The sequence below is a fragment of the Pteropus medius genome, unplaced genomic scaffold (assembly GCF_902729225.1).
Source record: "Pteropus medius unplaced genomic scaffold, Ma_sr-lr_union100, whole genome shotgun sequence".
Taxonomy (NCBI): Eukaryota; Metazoa; Chordata; class Mammalia; order Chiroptera; family Pteropodidae; genus Pteropus; species Pteropus medius.
In genome coordinates, this window is record NW_024353787.1 from 1,907,192 (window position 1) to 1,931,474 (window position 24,283).

The 24,283-nt window shown below is 44.8% G+C and overlaps 1 protein-coding gene across 3 annotated transcripts in view; it reads left to right on the plus strand.

The window, feature by feature from the left end:
• Nucleotides 1–24,283, plus strand: part of GRIK3 (glutamate ionotropic receptor kainate type subunit 3) — a 209,373-nt gene that overhangs the window by 116,182 nt on the left and 68,908 nt on the right. For all 3 annotated transcript variants that reach the window (XM_039850974.1, XM_039850975.1, XM_039850976.1), the window contains exons 2-3: nt 10,332–10,508; nt 20,987–21,244. In XM_039850974.1, coding sequence (XP_039706908.1) covers nt 10,332–10,508; nt 20,987–21,244 — 435 coding nt within the window. The remainder of the gene's footprint in view (nt 1–10,331; nt 10,509–20,986; nt 21,245–24,283) is intronic.

The following is a 24,283-nucleotide window of genomic DNA, read 5'->3' on the forward strand; positions in this document are numbered from 1 at the left end:
GGGGTGGGACAAGGGCATAAGGACAGTGTCTGCTGCAAGGCTCAGACGAGAAATATGGAAGCCCGGTTTGCAAGGATGAAACAGAGAAAGAAGGAAGGGTAATCCAGGCAGAGGAAGAGCACATGCGAAGGGCCAGGGGCATGAAGGGAAGGGTGAGAAGGCAGTGTGGGTGGTGGACATGCTGCCCGGAGGAGCCGAGGCTGGAGAGAGGTCAGGCTGCACCCAGACGAGGCTGAAATGCCAGGCTCAGGGCTGGCCATTCTGTGTGGGCATGTGTGTGAGGGTGGGCTGGGCGATGGCTCTGCCCATCTAGGAGGTGGGACAGCTCTGCCAATGTCTCTGGTGATTCTGTATCTTCAATCCTCCAGCCCCTTTGGCAAGGGCGCTCACTGTTCACTGGGCCCCTCTGCAGCCTCCGTTCCTGCCCTTTCCCCAGCAGCTCTGCTTCCTGTTCCTCCACCTGATGACAGCCCATCGGTCATCGGGGTCTCTGGGCAGCACAGGAGCCTCCAGCCATCCTCCCAACACAGTCGATTCTGCAATATTTGACTTGCGTGTCCCTGAGTTGTACAGACAAAGTGCCACATATCACCAGATCAATTAAAACAACTGCCACTAGGCCCCGGGACTCAATCAAGAGCCCCTCCCCTGGGACCCCACATGAATGCACAGCCTCCTCTGAGATCTGATCTTTCTCTGGATGCCCCCATCTCAGTTAAAGCGCTGCCCCCAGCTTCCCTGTCACCGTATAATAATGTTTTACTCTTATTGAGTGCTTACATTGTGCCTTAGATGATTTATGCCATTTAAGCCTCAGCATAGCCCTACGATGTACGTGCTATTAATATCTTCACCTTTGGATGACGAAACAGAGGCACAGGGCAGTAAAGGGACTTGCCCAAGGTCATACAGCTGAAACGCGGTGGGGACATTTCAAACAGGCCGTCTGGCTGCAGAGTCCACGTGCTGGACTACACTTCCCTCATCACCCAGACTTCGGGGTCATCGTCCATGCACTCTCCCACCTCTCTCCCTCATCTCATCTTTGCCCGGTCCTAGAAAAGCAAGCCCTGAAGCTCCCGCCCTGCCTGGCCCCTCCTTCTCCTCACTGGCCCAGTCCCAGCACAAGTCCTCATGCCCCCGGTCCCCACCCGAAGCCAGCCTCTCTCCCACTGGCTGCCATGTTCCCTGCACAGCTCAGCTCTGAGCAGGTCGGATGCTGCTTCCTCTGTGAAGACCTCCTTCACACTCTCCTCTCTGAGTCTCCCCGGCTTTGTAGGCCACTTTTATCACATGGAGAGTTTTTACCCTTATAGTGTTTTCCTTCATGCCCCTCCTCTCAGCTCTTCTTCTAACCTATGAGCTCCTGAAGGGCTGGGAGTATGTATAGTCTCTCTTGACTCACCCAGTGCCCAGCATAGTACCTTGTTCACAGTTATAGTCCATAAACTGCTTGGGGAATGACTGAACATAGTGAATGATCAAATGAGTGAGTGGGTGACTGAATGAGTAAACGACCGAAAGAGGAGACACATATACTCTTTGTCTCCCCTGCCTTTCCCATGACCTCAGAAAGCCCATCCCTGGGCCTTGTCTGCTGGGCACTGCTCACCTTCTATAACCACATACTTTTCCCAGCTGGGAAAGCCAGCCGACTTGTTCCCCTACTCCTCTTCCTCCTGAGACAAGGGCATAGAGAGGCCCAAAAAGCAAGTTCCAAGGCACTGCCATGGACCCTGAAGAGCCAACCAAGATGCAGCAGAGAGCAGAGCCTGGTTCTTCCAACTCATGAGCTATACAGAGCCACAGGGACCCTGGCAAGGAGTAGAGAGAACCCTGATCAGAACAGACAGGCAGGGGGCCCTGGGAAGGGGCCGTTAGCAACAATCTCACTGATCAACATCTCAATTAATCTCTATGACACCTTGAAAACTTCATAAGAAGGACAAAGCAGACTAAAAAAGAAAGAGCACACTCAGGCCCCAGAGGACAGCGGGTGCCTGGACCTGGTGCTGGGTTCGTGAGTGTCTCCTGGGATTCTGCTGCCAGACAGATGGTGGTAGCATGCTGTAGGCCCTGCCTGAGTCTTCCGGGCTCACTGAGCTCAGAGCTGGGCTGGCCAGGCTGCCTTTGCAAGGGCCAAGAGCACAAAGTTGTTCAAGAGAAAGAAAAATCTCAGCAGACTCTAGACCAGCCCTAGAAAGTCATGGGCTTAACTAAGCAAGGGACTGAGCCTTCTGTTCCATCTGCCCTAGGACCTGTGCCTTGGGGGACCTCTAGGGCCATCTGCCCAGAAGATGGGGAGGAGTGGCAGGACCCTTGCTCTGAACAATGAGGTGTGGCAGAGCAGCAGTGACAGCCCTCCCTCCTGGTTTTTGAGGTCACATTCAACTTGACACAGGCCACCATAGCATGCTCACCTGGGAGGCAGGGAAATCCCACCATTTGGACGCAGTTCCAGAAATATAGGAAAAGCAATCTTAAAAATATGGGCATTTATCCTTAGAGTATTCAGAATGTTTCTCAAAACATACAACAATATCTCATAGTAAAAGGAGCAAGCAGGAAGCCGATTCCAGTTGGCACAGACAGTTCTCTCCCTCCACCCTCACCCTGAGTTCCACTGTCTGTGGATGAGGTTAGGTTTGAGCAGTGGTCTTCATGGCAGAGCCCTGGGGGCTACAGACCCTTCTCAGTAACGGTGGCATCAAGTCTGTAAGATCCCAGATGATGGAAATTGGTTTGGGCGGTGGCAGGCTAGTGAACATACTCTTTGGGGAAAAAAAGTCCTAATTTCTAGCATCGACTTATTTCTGTAGTGTGAAATACTCATACTGTAGCCTATTTCAAGCTGCCAATGGTTTAATAACTGGCTTTCAAAATTCCTGAAAATTTAACTATTGGTTCTAGCAAGCTGACTTTAGTTATAGAGGAGAATTTGCCATTGAGTAGTCTTAACACCGTCCTTAACCTCCCTGGGCCTCAGTTTTCTCTTATGTAAAATGGGGCCATAATAGTTTCTCTCTAATGCGGCTGTAGAGGTTCTTGTGCATATTAAATGAAGTGGGAGGAAAGCATTCGGCATCATCTCTGACATGGAATCAGTCGTTCTTGTTGTTGTTGTCGTCGTCGTTATTATTATTGTTATTATTTGTTTTACCCATTTGGCTTTCGCTCAAGATTTTGTTTGAAGAAATGTTCCAGCTGCACCTGTTTTCCACCCCCACTTACATCTTCTGGGATCCATCATTCACTCACACAACACACACACACACACACACACACACACACACACACACACACACACACACGCTCACACCCCCACACAGACATACACACACACTCATACCCCATCCCATATCCTCAGCAGCCCCGGTGTCTCTGCTCCATTTTATTAAAGCAGAAAGCAGTGACAATTATTTTCATAATGAACTGGCTCTTCAAATTAATGCCAATTACACTATGCAATCATGATTAAGATTATGCATTAATCAACGGTGCCAACCTACTTATTAGCCTCTTTAAATAACGATCACGAGGAATGTATGGGAAGGGAGAGAATGGAGAGGAGCCAGTTGAATGGGGGAACTGCCTCTAAGGGAGGGGCAGGTTGTTCTCTCCAGAAGCCAAGACCCAAAGCAGCCTGTCTTCCATGGAGCAGAGCTTGAATCAGACCCTGAGCTTCTGAAGCCCCTCGTATGAAAGGAAAGGGGTGAGAGGACCCAGAAAGGAGAAGAGAGAAAGAAGAACCCTTGACAGTATATCAGTTGATGAGGGTTAATGCCTCCTTCTCTTCCTCCAAAAGCACTAAAGGGTAAGAGTGGTCGATACTCCTCCTGGAGAAATGTCTCCCCATCTTAGGTCAGGACTCCTAGAAGCAGAGCCTGAGGCAGAGGTTTGGATGCATGGGCTTGATAAAGGGAAGGGTGCTCTTTAGGAAAAGCCATTCAGGGAGTGATCAAAGCTGGGGGGCAGGGCTGGGGGCAAAGACATGTCCTCAGGTAAGATCTGGACTTTGCCTGATGTGATGATGTGGGGAGTGTTGGGAGGGGCTCTGGAGCATACAAGCACCACAGAGTTATCCTCGCCCTGAGGCAGGGGACAACCTTTTGGAGCCTCAGTTTTAGTCATTGGCTGCAGACTGCCCCAGGGCACAGGCGAGTGGTGTAACCTCCTTCCTTCAACTGGGAACAATTCTCTAGAGAAAAAGACAACTTATGAATGGAATCAAGATTCAAACCCAGGTTTGCTGTGTCCACAACGCACTCTTTGAACCTCTATGTTGTACCCAGATATTTGCTGCCTGGGTGTCCCAAGACATTTAAACTTTGGGGGTCATCTTGCCCTTATATGCTCAAGTAGAATGACTTCCATCCTTGTGGTACATGTCAGGGGTGGGGGACCTCTCTCACCTCTGAGAATGCTCCATGGCTTCAAGTTTCTCCTAATCACTTCTTGCTCCAACTTCCTTCTCTGCTGAATTTTCCATCTCTTCTCTCATTCTATCTCCTGCACGTCTTATCTTCTCTCTGCCCTGATTCACCCTGTGCTGGGCACTGCCTACCTTCCTTCCCTTTCCCCTAAGAGCACAAGCTGGTGTCAGTTTTCTATGGCAGACTTTCCTAAACAATGGACTCCTGTAAAGAAGTTGATTGACAGCACAGGGCAGGCTAACTGGAAACTCAGCAGCAGGCATCACTGTTGACTAACATGGCCCCTTCCTGCTGTGGAGGATTTCTCACTGCCCTCACCTGCCTTTGGGCCAGGGTAATATTCTCGTCCTCTTCATCCCCTTTTTGGGCCCACTTCATTCCCTTTCTGTTAGGCCCTTCTCTCTCATCCTTCCCATTTAAAAACCAAACATCCCATCTCGGTTTCTTTTGCACAGCAATTTAGTACTATCACAATCTTATCTTTTCTCTCCAGGCCTTTAGGTGCTTTTACCTCTGAGATAAAGTGTATCTTTCCCCCTAGAACAAGGAACAAACTTCAGCCCCAGTCTATAGATTGCCAAATCCGGCCTCCCACCTGCTTTTGTAAATAAAGGTTTATTGAAACACAGCCACACCCATTTGTTTACATGATGTCTATGGCTGCTTTCATGCTAAATGGGCCATCTGGCCTACAAAGCCAAAGTTTACCTGGTCCTTCACAGGAAAAGTTTGTCCTCCTCCGCTCTAGAATGTGGAAGTTCAAAATTCATTTTGTTTTTCTAAACAGCTTTGTTTCTCTCCTCCTGTAAGAACTCCTGGCCACGTGCCCTGTATTTAGTTACTAGCTTTCTTTCTTCCTGGCAAGAATCAACCCTTTGAAGTATGCTCCCCATTTTGCAGATGAAGAAACTGAGACTCAGAGATACTGAGCAACTCTTCCAGTGGATAGAGCTGGGGTTTGGATGGAGGTGTGGCTGCCGCTGGAGACTGAGTTGGGAACTCATTGGTTATTGTCAGCTGAGCGCTCTTGGAGAGCAGAGGCCCAGTGCCGACTTCTCTTGGTATCCCAACACCCAGTGACAGGTCGGCCCACGGCAGAGATCTATGGGTGTTTATGGAACTGCATCGTAGTCTGAGACTGAGACTGCATCCCCAGCCTTGAGACGCAGTCACCACCACTGTGAGATATTAGCTCCTCTCTCTCCTCTCCTCCCCACCTGCCTAGGTGTGAGAGGCCAGGAAGGTGTGGGGATCTGCAATCTGCAAAAGTCCTCTCCCTAGGCTTTCTTCTTTAATTTCTACATTTTAAAATAATAAAAATAATACATATTCATTGTAAATCATTTGGAAATATCAAGAAAATACAAAGAGCAAGATTAAAAGTATCCATAAACCCCTTTTATCCAGAAACACCCACTGGTAACATGTTGATACAAATCCTTCCAATCTTTTTTCTATAAATATTAGTATGTGCTTTGGGTTTGATAAATAGGTATCATACTGTAATATGATTTTGTTGCTTGGGAGTGGGGGAAGAGAGGATGAGCATTTCCTATGTCATTAACTATTCTTTAAAAGCATTTTTTTAAAGCTTTTTTCCTTATTACCAAAGCTATCACTCGATGCAGAAGACTTGGGGGAAAAAAGCACTAAGCAGAAGAAATCCATTATCTTTTTCCTTTCTAAAACGAACCACTGTTAACACTTTGGTGTATGTCTTTCTGGTACGTCCTTTCTGATTTTAATTGGAATTCCATTAAATTTATAAATTAATTTGAGGAGAACTGACAACTTTACAATTTTGAGCCTTCCCTTCCAGGAGAAAGTTATGTCTCTCCATTCATTCAAGTCTTCTTTTATGTTCCCCAGTAAAGTTTTGTAGTTTTCTTGATGTAGGAATTTCAGATTTATTGTAAACTATTTTATTTTTTCGTGGTTGCTGTTGTGAATAGGGCCTCTTTTTTTTTTTTCATACAATTTCCTCTCTGTTTATTGCTGATACAGAGGGAGGACTATATCTTTGCTAATTGTACTGCCGTGTATTTGTGACTTTTTTTTTTTTTTTACGCGCCTACAGCACCTATGGCCTTCCTTGGTGGTCTCCCATCCATGTACTAACAGGCCCGACCCTGCTTAGCTTCAGACAGGATTGGAAAAGTGTTCCCAGAAATTGGCATGGCCATAGACTATTTGTGACTTTTGTCTTATTTATACTGTGGTTTTTAAAGAATATTTTATTATGGAGGATGTCTGTCATATACACTGAGTGAGAATGGTATGACAAGTCCTTGCATACCCACCACCCAGCCCCAGCAATCATGGCCCATCCAACCTAGTTCCTACCCCCTTCACATCCACCCCGCCCTTATCATTTGGAAGCAAATCCTGGACACCATATCATGCTATCCTATACTCTGACTATTAATGCCTGCAGTCGTTCTGCCATATGGGTGGGTTTTGGTATATTGAGTAATCTTCTACTCTGGGGCATTAAGTTGTTTCTATTTTTCCAATATTATGTCAAGAATGTCCTTATACATATATGTGTTTATGTATCTTTAACTTTAGCTAAATTTATATCCCTAGAAGTGGAATTACTGGGTCATATGGTATTTTGATCATTTATTTCCCTTTAAACACATACACACAATCACATGATGGCTTTTCTGATGAGAAACATAACACATGTTCACTGCTGAACTTTTGAAAAAATACAGAAAAACACAAAGAAGGAAATCAAAGTTACCCATAATCCTACCACTCAGAGAGGACCCTTATTCATGTTTTGGGATGCATTCTTCTTGTCTTGTTTTATGCGTGTGTTCAGCATGTTCATATACTCCCACATAGACTCACATGCAAACACACTATGTGTTACAAATTGTGAGTCTGATGGAATACTGGGCGGGATCAGATTTATTTGTTCACTTTTTAAAACATTCACTATTTAAAAAATTTTTTCAAAACGATCGAGGCAACCCAAATACCCATCAACTGGTGGTGAATGAGCAAATAAAATGTGGTACATCCATAGAAAGCAAAATTATTTAACAATAAAAAGAAATGAAGTACTGAAACATGCTACAACATGGGTAAACCTCAAAAAACATTATGCTAAGTGAAAGAAGCCAGATGCAGAATACTGCATATTACATCATTTTGTTTATATGAAATGTCCAGAAAGACAAATCTCTAGAGGCAGAAAATAAATGAGTGGTTGCCTGGGGCTGGGGGTGAAAACAATGATTGACTGTAAGTGGGCACAAGGGAGCTTTTGGGGTGATGGACAGAAGCTGGGTTGTGGTGATGGTCACACAGCTCAGTAAATTTACTAAAAATCAGTGGACACTTAAAACAAGATGTATAGTGTGCAGTCTCTTGATGTAGATAATACTTAAATAAAGTTGATTTTTAAAAAGAATCGAGAAAGAAAAAGTAAAGTTTTATTTGGAAAATATAGAAAGCACAAAGATCAAAATAAATCTACCACTATTCTAAGACTATTCACTTGTGTTGTTTAGAAATGTCTCCTATTTTTATGCCAATGCTATAAATTCCTCCTCATCTGCTTTCCATTCTTTCTCTTCTAACGTGGGGTCACATTGCATCTCCTTTCTAACCTCTGTTTTTCACTTAAAAATATATCATGAATAATTCTCAAATCATTGTACTTTTACTGTTATAGGAAATATATAGCAAATTCCAATTTGTCAACTATTTTGCTGATGCTGGACTTCTCTAGTTCCTCTCCCCATACATGGTCTGTGCGCCCATCATTGGAGTCAAGTTCTAGAAACTGAAATACTGCGTCAAAGACATGAGCATTTTTAAGGATTTTGACATATTTTTAACGGCCGCCAACAAGGGCCGGTGTACCAGTTCCCACTTCCACCAACAGTTAAGCAAATGTTTGTTTCCAAATACCTTCACCAAAGCTGGATGTTATAATTTACTTTATATGTTTGCCAATGGGCTGGGCAAAAACCAGTATCTCACTGTTGGTTTAAATTGAGTTCATTTGATCATTAAGGAGGTTGAAATTTCTTCATATGTTAACAGCTCCTTTGTATGATTATTTTTTTGCTTTTGTGAAACATCCATGCTTGCCTTTTATACATTTTTTTGTTAGAGTGTTTGTCTTTTTTGTCGAGTTTTAAGTGCTTTTTAGAAAATAAGAACATCAGCCTTTATACTGCCATATATGTTATCAATTTTGTTTTCGAGTTTGTTGTTTGCCTTTTAATTTTGTTCATGGTAGTTTTGATAAATATAAGTTTTATATTATTTCCTGGGGCTTCATCGATCTTTAGTCTGTGGTTTCTGACTTTATTGAAATGCCTGGGAAGGCCTCCTCCTCCTCATTATTATATAATATTCACCTAAACATTTTTGGTACTTTTATAGTGTTCTCTTTCTTCCTTTTCTTCACTTATTTTTTTGCCGTTTTATCTTTAACCCATCTGGAACTTACTTTGATATATGGCTTAAGATTAGAATCTAACTTAAATTTCTGCCAAATAATTGAATAATTGTCTCAGCACAATTACTGAATAATTCATCTTTTACCTTCTGATTGGAAATAGCCACCTTTATCATGTCTTAAATACTTATCTCTACTTGAATCTCTTTCTGGGGGATTTTTATCTCATTTCATTAATCTATCTGTGTTTTCACATGCCATTCGAACATGGTTTTAATTATTTTGGCTTTATGATATATTTTAAGTCTGGCAGTGCAAGTCACTTCTCATCATTTTTTAGGCTGTTATCTTCTGTTTAGTCTTCCAGACGCATTTTAGAGTCATTTTTCCAAGTAAAAGAAATATCCTTCTATGCTTCTGAGTGGATTTGAATTAAACTGAAAAATTAATTTGGAGAAAACTGACACCTCTACCCTTGAACATAAATATCCAGGAACATGACATGATTCCTCATTAAGTCTACTTTTATGTCTCTCATTTAAGGTATTTTTTGTCATTTTTATTTCTAGAATTTTAAGCTTGTTATCTGGTTGATTATTAGTTATTTAATATTTCATTAATATTGTAAAGGAAATTATTTTGCCATTAAGTTTTCTTACTGGTTGTTGCTGATATAAAGAAACACTATTAGTTTGTGCTAACTGGCCATTTAACTCGACTCTTTTAGTAGTTCCTACTAGTTTTCATGTTTAGGGATATTTTTAGGGGTTTTTAGGAAGCTTTTATATCACTTGCAAATAAGAATTTTTTTCTTTCCAAAAGGTATGCTTCCAAATTCTTTTTCTTTCTTATTTCATTGGTTTGAATCCCCCGTTCCTTTTTTTTTTTTAAGAATGCTTCTAGTGTTTCACCATTAGTGTGATATTAAAGGCTGAATGAGCTAAAGATGCTTCAAGGAAGTCTTTTTTCTGGTGCTAGTTTATTGAGCATTCTTAATAGCAGGAGGTATTGCATTTTATCAAATGCTTTTCTGCATTTTGTGAGTTGGTCATATGTTTTTCCCTTTGAACTATTGATATGATAGAATGATATTCATAGCTTTCTTTATATTGAATCTTCCTTACATTTCTGGAATACAAGTCTTCATGGTCATGATATGTTATCCTTATAATATTCTGGTAGATTCTACTTGCTAGCACTCTCTTGAGAATTTTCATAGCAATATTAATAATTTGGTGATTTTTTTTTTGGCTCCGTTTGTCAGTCTCTGTTATCAGGAATTTGCTAGCTGAGTGAAATGACCTAGGAGGATTTTTACATTTCTTATGCTCCAGCTCCATATCTGTGTATGGGAATTATTTAGGGTATCATTGAACAGTGGGGTGGGGGAGATCTTGCTCGTTAAACTTTCTGAGCCAAGCATCTTTGTTAGCAACCCCTCCTTTCCCAGCACACACAATTTTACCCATCTCTCGCAGGAGGAATCTTTGAGTATGCAGACGGCCCCAATGCCCAAGTCATGAACGCTGAGGAGCATGCATTTCGATTTTCTGCCAACATCATCAACAGGAACAGGACTCTGCTGCCCAATACAACCTTGACCTATGACATCCAGAGGATTCACTTCCATGACAGCTTTGAAGCCACCAAGAAGGGTGAGTGTGCAGCCCGTGCCTGCTGTCTTCCCCACAGTAAAGCAGTGTTTGCTGTCTATGGTTCTGAAAACAGGCCAAAGCTTTGGGTGGGCTTGAGGCTTGTTAGAGCCTTTTCCCCACAGTCTGGGGAGCTGCATCAGTCTCAGTTCAATTTTAGCTGTGTCATCCCCCAGGAGCAGTGGGTTGTCCATCAGGAGTTCCCAGGACACTGGCAGAGGCCATGAGGGAATGAGGGGCCATGGGAGGGGGATGAGGGGTGAGAGCGGGGCCTAGATATGGGGCTGGCGAGGCAACAGTAAGGAGGCCAGCAGGAAGAAGGTCTCTAAAACCTCTGAACCAAAGCCAACATTTTTAAACTTGTTTTTTATTTAATCGAAATCCTATCCAGAATATAAAAATTTTAAATGCATGTAAAACAGAATATGTATAAGTTCAAATATGCAACATTTACTTGCCATAAAAAGAATTACTAAAAACAGTGAAGCTGCTTCTGTGGCCTACAACAATTTGACTCCAGGGGCTATGGATGACACTTGAAGTCTGACATTAGCCTCAGCATTTACTGTTTTCGTATTTTGTTTTGACCGCAAAGTAACAAGAAAATCGTAAAAATAATTTGTAGTAAATCCAATCAGTTTTTCTACACCTGAATTTTAAGAAAAAATTTAAAAACAAGTGTTGGGCTGCCTTCTTCTTCATTAGTGAGACATTTACAATAAATGCCAATGGCTACACAGAAAGGACTGGAGAACTTTGTTCCAAGACTCTCTCTCTCACACACACACACACACAAAAAAAAAACAAGCAAGTTAACTTGCCAATACCTGGATGAGCCAGCATTTTCCAATGTGGCATGTAGCACATTTGAGTATACAAGTATGCTCTTTTGTTACTGTTTTTAAAGATATAATTCATATACACATTTAATTGAAATTTAACTTAATGGCTTAAATAACTCTGGAAATAACTTTTATAGAACCTTAGAGTTTCATGCAACTCCCAGAGAAGACTGAGTCATCCTTCCTATAATTTGCTGTCATAGCTGCTTGCTTTTCTTCTTCAAGGCTCTTATCACATTAGTGGTTAAATAATTGTGTGTGTTTAATATCTTTGCCCTTTTCTCCAACACCACTGACAAGAAGGCTCTCTCTTATTGACTGATGTAGTCCTGGTACCTAAAAGACTGGTGTATGCTCAATGAAACGATCATTGAGTAAATCAGTGCATGACTAGTATAAGAATGGGGTGTGGAGGTCTGAGCACCATTGTCCAAGACTCCTGTCAGTTGAGCTTAGAGACAGAATCATCCAGGCACTTTGGAAAAATTGAGGCCGATCTATAGGGGACCCTTGATCTTTCTAAGGGGTCCAAGTAGCTAATCAAGGTCTCCTGGGCTCCCAGGTACAGACCTGCCAAGGTGCTGCCTGCTGCTAGCTCTGTTTTCCAACATTGTGGATAAACATTTCAGCACAGAAAGGCAGTATAGAATGGGCTTGCAGCCAAGACTGCCTGGACTTGCACCCTGTCCTCTCTGATATTAGTTGTCTGACCTTGGGCAATATGTGCCTCAGTTTTCTCCTCTGCAAAATGGCAACACTTTTATGACATGTTTAGAACAATGTCTGGCACATTTGAAGTACCATTTGAAGGACTTTGCCCTTATTACATTGGCTGACTTGCTCTCCACACACTGAGTCATCAAGTCATTTAGGTACCTCATACCTATAGGCACTTTCCCACTGCTGGCCCTTTTTCCTCCCACCCTGCTTCTCCTTATGCACTGAAGATTGGAGGGGCCCTGACATTGAACACAGCTAACGCTGACATTTTTGAGGCCACTTCCCTGAGTCTGAGAGCCAACATGCACCCAGACTACAGGCACCTCACCCTCTAGCCACGCCACCCTAACAGCCTCAAAGAGCGGTCTTTTGTCCATCGCCCCTCTGCCATGCTGGCATGCCCTCCCTGCCCATGTGTTCCACACTCTCTCCCCAGCATGCCTTGCAGCCAGCACTGTGCAATCGAGTATACGCTTCCCTGCTGAGAGTCCATGCTAACACCCTCTGCCTGGCCTTGTCTATCTAGAAAATGACTGAACTCAACCAAAACTGCTCAGTCAAAAGGTCAGGACACAGAACAAACACCTGGAGTCAGAACACAGAGTCCCATGTGGACAGAACCATCCTAAAGGGCTAAGCTGAATCTTCTGTCCATTTTTTTCTAAAACCCACTGAAATAATACAATGACTCTCTAGTGGTGCACTTGCAATTCAGTGCAAGGACCTTCCCCAGGCAGCAGTGAGCCTTGGCAGAGCTTCAGAGCCTTTTAAGGCACTTCTTCCAGTAGGAACTTACAGTCCTGCATATGTGGAACTGCCCAGTCAGTGGTGAGTGAGCAGACCAGAGATGGAAACACCCAGCTCCGGAAATCCAGCCAAAAACATCCCAGTGAGCAAAGCTACAGCCCCTCCCCACTCTACACCAGATCATGTGGCTCGTTTGCTTAAAATCCTAGACGGCAGGCATGTCCCATCTTCTTTCTCCAAATCATCAGGACCCATGAGTCTAGTCCCAATGTCACCTTCCAGCCACATCTGTGCCACTCGCTCCTTCAGCCTCTGGGTTCTAGCCATACCTACCGTCCTCAGGGTGCCTCGCTTCCTCCCACCTCAGGGCTTTTGCACATGCTGCACCCTCTGCTTGCATTTCCCTTTCTCTTGTAAATTTCACCCCCCCTGCCCTGCCCTTTATCTCGCTAACTCATGCTTCCCCTCTCAAACTTCTGGGGAGCCCTCCTGGAACCCCCAGATAAGGTCTCCCTGCTTCCATTTTTAACACCCCGGACTTTTATTTCACAACTCTGAACCCTGGTGTGTGTGTGCGTGTGCGTGTGTGTGTGATTATGTAATTATTGTCCATCTCTTCCACCCTTTGCCTTTTCGCTGCTGTATTATAGAACCATTGTTCTGACTGCTGGTGCCATACACTAGTTTTGCCTGTTTTTGAACTTTGCGTAAGTAGAATACCAGTGTGTACTTTTTTAAGTTTTGCTTCTTTCCTCCTGCAATATATCTGTAAGATTCACCTATAGTATTGAATATAACAGTAGACTTTGCTCTTCATTGTTGTGTAGCATTCCATTGTATGAATGTGCCACAGTTTTTATAACCAAAAATTACTGTTGGACATTTGAGTTGTTTCCATCTGGGGTCATAGAATAGTGTTGCTATGAACATTTTTGTCAAGTCTTTTGGCATACAAGTGTGCACATTTTTTGTTGAGTATATACCTATGCTCAACAAAATGGAGGTGTGAGGTCATAGGATGTGCATATGTTCAGCCAAACAGTTTTCCCAAATTGCCATACCAATTTGCACTCCCTCCAGCAATGGATAGCACTTGGCGCTACAGCTTTTCTAACTCTTAGTAAAATCAGTTTTATTTCAAATTTTGGCCATTTGGATGGTTTATGTAGTAGGCATCTCATTGTGTGTGTGTGTGTGTGTGTGTCTTGTGGCGATGTGTGTGTGTGTGTGTGTGTGTGTGTGTGTTGCATGTCCCTGATGACCAGAGATGTTGAACATCTTTTCACATGTTAATAGATCGTTTGAATCTTCTCTCCCCTGGAGTGCCTTTTGAGCCTTTCAACCACTTTTAAAAATTGAGTTGTTTGCCATTGTCTTATTGATTCGTAGGAGTCTTATATATTCTTGATAAGGGCCCTTAGTTAAATATATGTATTCATATATCTATTGCAGATAAGTTTGCCTTTTCACTCTCTTAGTAGTATCTTTTGAGGAGCAAAGTTCTTAATTTAAAGAAGTCTAATTTATCCATATTTTCCATTATGGTTAACGCCTTTTGTGTTGTTTTGTCTATCCTAAGATATTCTCCTGTGTTCTCTTCTAAAAGTTCTATTGTTTTACCTTTCTGAAGTAGCTGTACGATCTATCCCAAATCGAATTTCTATGTACGGTGGGAGGTAGGGGTTGAGGTTAATTCTTTTCTACGCACTGCTGGTGATAGTGAAAACTGGTTCAGCTTCTCAGGAGAACTGTTTGAAAGTATCTACTAAAGCTAAACGAATGCCGGCAAGGATGTTTCTAGCCATTTTATTGATAATACCCAAAAGCTGGAAATAAATTAAAGGTCCATCAACAGTAGAATGGATAGATAAGAGTGAAGTTGTACAATGAAATTTGAATCAGTAATAAAAAATAAATAAACTCTTGTTACGCACATCATGTATGAACCTCACAGACATGATGTTGAGTGAATAAACAGTGGTTACCTCCGCAGGGGGGAGTAGTATGCAGTGGATATTAACCAGAAAGGGGAAGAGAGAACCCACTTAGGTGTTGGAAATGTTTTATATCTTAATCCAAGTAGCAATTACATGAGTACAGTTCTATGTAAAAAATTCATAAAATTCTGTGCTTAAAACAAATGCACTTTCCTGTATTGTGTTATATCGCAATAAAAAAAAATTAAGTTGCTTCCTTCTGCTGTCATTCTCCCTGAATGTTTCTCTGATAATATACTAAAGACAGACCTGTGCTGTGGTTGGAAGCACCACTGCCTGACCCCAGAGGCATTTCTGCTGTCGGATCATGCTCCCCATCGGGCATCTTCTATCCCTGGGGAGCCCCGTGTTCTGTGATCTTTGTTTTTCCTTTTGATCTTTGGTTTTTAAAATTCTCAGGAGCATCATTAGGACCCTTCCAAGGGCCTAATTCCAGTTAACCCAATGATAATTTATTTTCCCTCGGCAGAGTTTCCTGTCACCACTCCCTTTTGCACCAGCTGGATCCAGCCACCTCAGGGCACATCAGGTGCGGGGATGCACAGACAGGGAGCCTGGCACTGCCTGCCCTGCCAGCTCTGGTTGGATTATTTCCTTTCCTCCACGTGAGACCCAGGAGACCTTTCCCCATTAAAAGAGACTTTCACTTATTGTCTTTATTTTTAAATGTTTTGTGGGAAATTAAAATATGAGTGACTGCCAGGTGGTGCCTGAGCCAGCAACCCAGAGAACACTGGTGTTTTCTTCCAAGCCTGACCAGAGCGGGCCTGGAATCGACCCAGCACTCCCCAGGCTCCTCTGCCTTCACTTATTCTCTGGGCTGCTCAATTCCTTTTAAGACACAAATTGATTGAGATAATTTTTGCTATAACTACAATTGCCATAGAAAGGGGGTAGAGGGAACTGCATTCAGGCTGTGGACTCCTGCAATGACTGTGAACGATTGAGTTACTGTAAAATGACCAGAAAATGGATTCAAAATTGAAGCCACAAATAATGTAATTACTGCAGCATGCACTCAGGGCTGCCAGAACGAGGGTTGGCTGCTGCCCTGGAAACATCTGGATTTAAAGCTGCTGCTGCTGCTGCTGCTGCTGCTGCTGCTGCTGCTCTAACCTCTGCCCTGGTCCCTCTGGGGAAACAGGGATCTTCCAGACTGGAAGATCATTAGAGGGTGGAAGGAACATGGAGGGGACAGGAAAAGGTATGTGGAGAGAGACCAAGGAGAAGAAACAAGTGAATGGCAGCACTGATGCCTCCTGCCACCCAACAGTGGGATTTAATCATTGCATCTCTGGCAGAATGAAACCCATGTGTGGTTATCATCATCATATCACCACCAGCTTCACCACTGTCAGCCCCAGTGCAGCATCCCCACAGCCATTGTCATCATCGTCAACGTGGTATCACCTCCACTCCTAACATAAACATCACCATCTCTGCCTCTCCTTTTATACTCTCTCTCTCTCTGCCACGACAGCAACATCTTCATCATCACCAGTCTCCTCATCGTCAACATCATCACCGTCTTTTCTACCATCATCATTGCAGTTACAGTCATGGCATTGACACGTCATCAGCAGCCTCATCAATGCCATCGAAATTGTTATCGCCTCCATTTTTATCCTTGCCACCATCACCAGCCCTATCATCATCACCATCACTGTCGTGCGCCGGCACCTTCATCATCACCAATCTCACCGGCACCGACATCATCCCCACCTTTACTGTCCTCACCACCAACATTGTTATCACCCCCTCCTTCATCAACGTTTATATCACCATCATCCTTTCTACCATCATCATCGCCATCCATGCCATGGCATTGGCGTCCATCCCATCATTATGTCACAGCATCAACATTGCCATCAATTCCGCTAATCAGTGCTGTCATCGGGATCAAAAACAGCCCTACAATATGGCCCTTTGTATGGCATCATATGGCCCTACATGTCCTGCCCCATGTCGCAAGTGGTTCCAGCAGACTCCTAACAGCAACTAACCCCGCCTCCCCCAGAGTGTATATCTTTCACCTAGGCCATAAAGGCCATTCTCTGGTGTTCTTAGGGGAAGTACAAATTTCATTACAGTTACCTTTACCATTATCCCACAATCGATGTCAAAATTACTTCCTTCAAGATCACTCTTACAACCCTCCACATCGTCATCATTGATGGTTGGTCCACTCTCCCCGGCCTCAGTCAAACAGGACACCTGGACTTTGCGGCTTGACTTCAGAGGTCGGTCTGGGTGGAGCTGAGGGTGGCAGGGTAGCATTTGCCTGCCTGTTTCAAGGCCTAGATCAAAGGGGAAAATTAAAAATACAGATTCTTGGAGGTGGGTAGTGGGAAGGAATGAGACACACAGTCATTTGACTAAGTAATCGATCAGAAGGTCCAAGAGGGAAAAGAGAAAGAGTAGAGAGAGATGATGGGACAGAGAACTGGGATGTCACAGGACAGCTAGAAGGTTCAAAACAGAGGTAGGAGATATAGGGTGAGAGAAACCTACAGATTTTATTGGGTGCCGTGGCCTTTGGCTTGGGCAAGAAGGGGTGACTAGACCTGGACAGCTGTCACTTACTCACTGTCATCATTTCCTCCATATTGGTATCCAGCCTAAATTGGACAATTTACCAGTCCCTAAACTGGACAATTTACCAACATACCCAGGGTTCCTATTTTTGAAGCATTTGTTATCACTGGGGTTTGTTTCACACACACGGCCACACAGAGTGCTATCAAGGTTTATTGACTCCAGGGTAACAATAGCAGGGAGGAAACAGTGCTTCTCTGACTTGGACTCCAGTCCCACAACTGTAGGAGCACCAGGAAGTCACCACATGCCCCACTGAGCATCCTTTCCTGCACTTGACATTGGCCAATAGGAATCCTAGTGACTCAAAAGATGCCCTCCGTATTGGCCCCAGTGCTTCCCACACATGGCTGTCCTGCCCCATGTCCCAAGTGGTTCCAGCAGACTCCTAACAGCAACTAACCCCGCCTCCCCCAGAGTGCTATATCTTTCACCTGCGCCATAAATGCCATTCTCTGGTGTTCTTAGAGGAAGTACAAATTTCAGGAAAAATAACCACTTTATATAATGTCTCCTATTCCCAGGAGGCAGTGAAGGAGGAGGGAGTATATGTCAGTGGAGAAGAAAAATACTCTGAAGACCACACATTCTGACAAGTTCAAAACTACCCTGTATCTTTGGACCCATTGGTACCACCCTTAGCCCAGGCAAGAGTTTCCTTTTCCCAGGGCCTATGCTTTGAAGGTGCTGCCCTCACCCTCCTCTGGTACACATCTCCTCCCAGGACAAGGGATCAGTGGGACCAAGGGGCCTTGCCCATTAGGCTCCTGTGCCCTGCCCTTCTAATCTTTGCTCCAAGTATCTGTAACCCTGAATTTCCTTCCCAATCGGCCCTGAACCCACCTCTAGGCCTACATGAGCCTCCTCCCCAGGAGGTCCTACAGAGGGAGAGTCATGCTGTATGGTTGCACTCCTAGGCCCTATCTAAGGCTGAGCAAGGGGCAGATGTTTGCAGAGATGTGGCCAGAGCTCAGTTACAAGGGCCAAGATGTCCACATAGAGAGTGCAAGGCCTTTTATGGTGCAGGGTGGAGCCAGTGGTCAAAGAGAAGGGCGCAAGTTAGCTAGAGCTACCTCTCCCCTTGTCGCTGCATTTGAGAAGTCTCCATTCTAACCTGACATCCCAAGTTGTTATGAAGGTACATATTTGTCAAGGTGGGAGGAAAGAGCATATTTTATGTAAGTTTGTTAGCTCGACTTAACAACATTTATTTAGCTGCATGGTATATGTGCCTCCATGTGTACTCTGACCCTGGGACCTTAGGGGTAGACCTGATCCCAGTAGATCATTCCCAGAGGTCCTTGAGGCAGCCAGGATGCATCTGAATCCACTGGGTATCCATGCTTAGGTGCTCTGTCCTGCCTCCTCCTATGTGTATCATATGTTCATACATGTGCATATAGTTCATTCCCATGGCCACAGGCTGGTGAGTTTGTTGATGCTCTTCAGTTAGGGTCTTTCTGGTTGCAAGTGACAGAAAATCAAATCTTGACTGGCTTAAGCAAAAGAATGTATTGATTCAAGTAATCAAAGTTTAGGGTTCCACTTGATGAGGGGCTCATATTTCTTTCTCTCTTGGCTCTGTTCACCACCACACTGATTCCATTCACAGGCAAGCACTGCACTTTCTCTGTAAGCATAAGGTGGCTACTGCACCTACAGATCTTACTGCCTCCCAGGTCCAGTTACAGAGGGAAAATGCCCAGTTCTCATTGCCACCGAGTATCATGGCATCCCATCAGCTCCAATTGGTGCCATGATCATCCTCTAAACCAATGTCTGTGGCCGGGGGAGGTCAATTGTAGTCTGTCTAGGGTCTAAGTCACTCACACACCCCTGATAGGTCGGAAGTGGAAAAGGCCAAAGTAGAAGGGGAGATAATTGCCAGAAGAAGGGGCAGTGACTCCTGGGGAGCCCTCCCCCTGTTGCCCCTGAGAGGTCCATTTTATGGATCTTCTAGGCACACTCACTGTGTGAGCCTACATCCCCCTTCGAGCCCCAGCTGTCCTGGGGCTGCTCATTTCATGCTGTGTTGTGCCCACTGATGTTTGATCTTCCCAGAAGCATCTGCTGTCTGACCTGCCTGAGCCATTGGGCCTCCCGGAGAATGTGAATGGTTTGAAGGCTGGGATTCAGCATTCATTCATTCGGCAGATGTTGATTAAGCACTTATTCAGACCATGTACTGTTTTGAGCACTGTGAATACAACAATAAACAATGCAGATCAAGCCCTTGCCTCTTTGGAGCTTACGTTTTAGCGGGAGGAGAAATAAACAAATAAGTTTATTTATTTATTTAAAATCAACAAATAAACAAGACTTCCGTGGTTATTTAGTAAATAAAGAAATAAAGCACGATATGGGGTTGAGGGAGTGTGGCTGGATTGGGGTTGCTATTATAGGCTGTGCAGTGATTCCTCTCCAATAAGACACACAGATGCAGAGACCTAAAGGAGGGGAGGGAGAGAGTCACGTGGAGATCTGAGGGAAGAGCAGTCTAGTCAGAGGGGCAGCGAGTGCAAAGGCCCTGAGGCAGGAGTATTCCTAGTATACGTGAAGAACATCATGGTAGCCAGTGGGGCCTGGATGCTGTAAGGAAAGGAGAAAAGGAAGGGAGAGGAAGTCAGAAAAGCAGTGCGGATGGAGGTATGGGGATGGGGCGGGGAGTTGCCAAAGTAAGGACTTTGGCTTTTACGCTGAGTGAAATGGAAACCCTTAGAGCAAAGGAGTCGTGTAATCCACTTCGTTTGTGCAAGGCTCACTCCAGCTGCTGAGTGCAAAATAGATGATAGGATCAGTGAGGAAGCTGGAACCAGTGGGAGCCTTCTGCAGTCATCCAAGCGAAAGATGATGGTGGCTTGGACCAGGGTAAGAGTGGTGGGAAGTAGTCATATTCTGATATATTTTGAAGGTGAAACAACAGGAGTTGTTGATGAATTGGAATGTGGGATACGAGAGAATGAAAAGAGTCAAGACAAAACCAGGGTTTGGGGCATAAAGTGCTGGGACAGTGGAGCTGCCATTTACCAAAATGGGGGAGGCTGGGAGGAGAAGAAGGGGTTCCATTTTGGACATGTTAGGTCTGAGATGCATCTCAGACTTCCAGGTGGTGGTGTCGAGTGAGAGATGAAATGAGCAAGTTGGATTTTAGGAAACAGGTTGGGACTGGAGTTTCAAGTTTCAGCGTCATCAGCAAGTAGGTGTGTCATTGCTATTTGTTTCAAGTTCCCACACAGAACAGGGCGTGGTGTAGAGCCAGTGAAGCCAATCACAATGATGACAACGTCAAAAGTAACCATTGTTTCTATTGCATGAGGGCTATACTGACGTTCTTACATGCAATATCTCATTTGACTTCCTGTGATCCCATGAGACAGGGACTATTACAACCCTGGTTTCCAGATGAGAAAATAGAGATTCATTGAGATTGTCAATCATCCACCCTCAGAGGGTTCCAGTTGCTGTTTTCCCATATGTTTATGAGATCGCCAACATCATTGTCCCCCATCCCCCCATCCCCTAGCTGCATGATAAGACCCAGCACTGACCCCTGTACTGTTCTTCCCTTCCTCTGTTGCAGCCTGTGACCAGCTGGCACTGGGCGTGGTGGCGATCTTCGGGCCATCACAGGGCTCTTGCACCAATGCCGTCCAGTCCATCTGCAACGCCCTGGAGGTACCACACATCCAGCTGCGCTGGAAGCACCACCCGCTGGACAACAAGGACACCTTCTACGTGAATCTCTACCCTGACTACGCCTCTCTCAGCCACGCCATCCTCGACCTGGTTCAGTACCTCAAGTGGCGGTCAGCCACCGTGGTCTATGACGACAGTACAGGTGGGTGGCCTGGCCAAGGTTAGGGTGAAAAGGTGAGCAGAGCCCCAGGATCAGGCTTTTGACTGCTCTCTCAATTCAGCTGCCTCTAGGGGAAAGGTCTTCACTCACACCCAAGCTTCACTCAGTCACACCGACATTCGTCCCTGTGCTCACTCACACTCTCACATCACTCAGTCCCAGCCCACCTTACACCTGCAGCATGTTCAAATCTGTACTCAGCAAGGCACCCACGCACCCCCCAGCACCTGCATCCATACCTGCGCCCATACCTGCACAGCTGCTCCCACACCTGCCTGCACTCCTAAACTTGCATGCCTCCATCTGTAGCACACATGCCCCACCCTGTGCTGGCTCTGAGTGCAGACTTTGAACTCAATCTGGCCAGTAAACATGTGCTAGCTCTGACGCTTACTAGCTGGGGAGCAAGAAGCTATTGCCTCTCCTCTTTCCTTCCAAAGAGTCAAGTTCCAAGACATTTCTTAGCCCCACCTCTTAAGAGAGTGTGATCTTGGCAAGTCACTTAACCCGTCTGGCGGTCTCACTCTGCCCACATGTCAAGTCAAGAGCTACAGCATCCAGCCTGGAAAGAGCCCTCCAGCTCTCAGCTGCCTGTGATTCAATGTCAGTTCTTGACTACCTCCTAATGGGGAGTGGGAATTGTAGGGAGAAATCCCAAAGAAAAGACATTCCAGAGTTGTTGATTTAACTCGGGATTCTACCAGCATCTATTGAGGCCCTGCTATACCTAAAACATCAGACAGAAGATCCTGGAGGATCCCCCCAGGAACCCCCCACCCTTCCCAGTGCCCCCAGCATGAGGTCTTTGCCATTGAGGGGTGCTCCTGCCCAGCTCCAAGTTACCTCTAGTGTTTCTGCAGCCCTGTGGATTTTCTTGTCTTAATCTACCACTAGAACGATTGTCTTTGTGCCTGTTTCTGCTTCCAGACCATGAGCTTTCTGTGCCTCTAGGGTTTAGTACAGGGCCTGGTACAATGTAGATGTTTTTTAATGTTTGTTAAACTGAATTGAATTGAATTAAATCAAATTGAAAATCAAGTTAAATAAATTATAGTTTAATTTTGCAGGAAAGAGTGTGTTGGGCACTGGTAAGAATTAAGAAATGAGGATGCAGTTATTCTATCTTATTTTGAGAAGTTATTCATATTATAGGGGAGTGGGTGCCCATCTAGAAGTCACTGGTCCTTCCAGGCTATCAGAGCTAAGAATCGAGTGACATGTACATACAGTCAGAGCTAAAGATGCTCGGGAAGAGGAGGCTCTATGGCTTTGGTTAGTCTAGGCTGACTTACCAGGGGAGAGAGACATGAGCTTGAGTATGGATGGACAGGGAGAGGAGTCATAAGGGCACTGCAGGTGGAGGGAGCAGCAGGAGCAAAAATGAGGAGGTGGGACCATGCATGGCAGTCTTATTGAGAGGACAGCTTGGCTGGGAGAGGATTCAAGTATGGTAAGAGCCACAGGGATTTTTCTTAATGTGACTTTTGCCTCTTATCAGGGAGGAAAATTTGTCTCAGAGCCCTCTCCCAACCCAAACCAGCTCACTGAGTGTGCCTGCTACCCTGAGCACAGTCAAATGGAAATGGGATTGCCATCCACTGGCTCCTTTCAATCTTGAGTCATCTCTTGGGACTGGCACATTGCCACCCAAACAAAATCATGGTTCTCTTAGCATGCTAGAGGGGGGGTATACCCGTTATGTATTTTTACAGTACAGATGCTGCTTGGCTTAGGTTGGGGTTAGGTTCTGATAACATGGCCTAAGAGCCAAAAGATTAGGTCTCTAATTTTTACCCCATTGCTTGTATGCTGCAAAATCTTGGGACGGTCACCTAACCTCTCTGGATCTCAGTTTCTTTATTTGTAACATTGAAACAAAAGTCCCTAATCTGCATGCTTTCTAGGACAGGGAGATGGTTAAGTTGGGTAATGAATGCAGAAGTGCTTTGTAAGTGAAAAGCATGACTCCAACAACATGATTCACTGCAGATATTTTGAGAGAGATTGATTAGGGAAGCAGGCAGGAAGGAAAGCTCATCTCAGGCAAACAAAAGAGCCTAGTCCTCTGTTGAGGTTGGCTGAGAAGAGCCTCTGTTCTCCTTCGGGAATACGCTGATGGGAAGGAGATCTGACATTTGCTGCTGGAAAATGTGGGTCACCATATATTACAGGGGGCAATGAACTTGGCTGACAGGAAGGCTGTGGTGGCCTCTGCTCCAGCATCCAGGCTGTCCCTGTCCTCATGTCTTGGGCCCCTAAAGCCCATGTGCCTGCTGATGTTGTGCACAAGTCTGAAAACCGAGCAAGTGAGAGCAGAGTGTGCACTCAGGGCCTTGTGAGGTAACAGGTGTGAGCAGGCAGCATCATTCAGCCGAACTAAGAATTTCTGATATTAGTTTGGAAGAGGGGTAAGCCTAGGTGTATGTTTTGGGAGGAGCTTGTGGCCTCACACTTCTCTGCTAAGGTCCACTAATATCCTTGTCCTCTTCCCCATCAAGTCTGGTATTAGGAGGCACTAGACCACTGTTGATCCATCTACTCAGGACTCCAAAGCTCTCTCCCAACCCAGGTACCTGGGTCTGAGACCTTCCAGGGGCCAGGGCTTCCTGATGCTCACAGCCACGGCAAAGCTTGTTTGAGAGTTCTTTGGGAGGCTTAGGTCCCAGGGTTATACCTCTGTCTTCGCCAGCAGAGTGAAATGAATGACACCCATCACATGGCTTTCCTAACATCCAGACCTCAGGAATGGGACTGAGGCTGGACAGACCCAGACATGTGTACCAGAAATGGCCTTTGAAATGGGGGCTCTCTGTTGTTAGGCTTCTTAAGTGAGTTGTCTGTGTTGGGGACTCTGTCTAGATAGGGACAATGTAACATTTGATTGCAAACTTTAATCTAGTGCAAACTAATTTAAGCAAAAAAACAAAACAAAACAAAAGAAGAATGAGAGAGAGAGAAAGAGAAAGAAAGAAAGAAAGAAAGAAAGAAAGAAAGAAAGAAAGAAAGAAAGAAAGAAAGAAA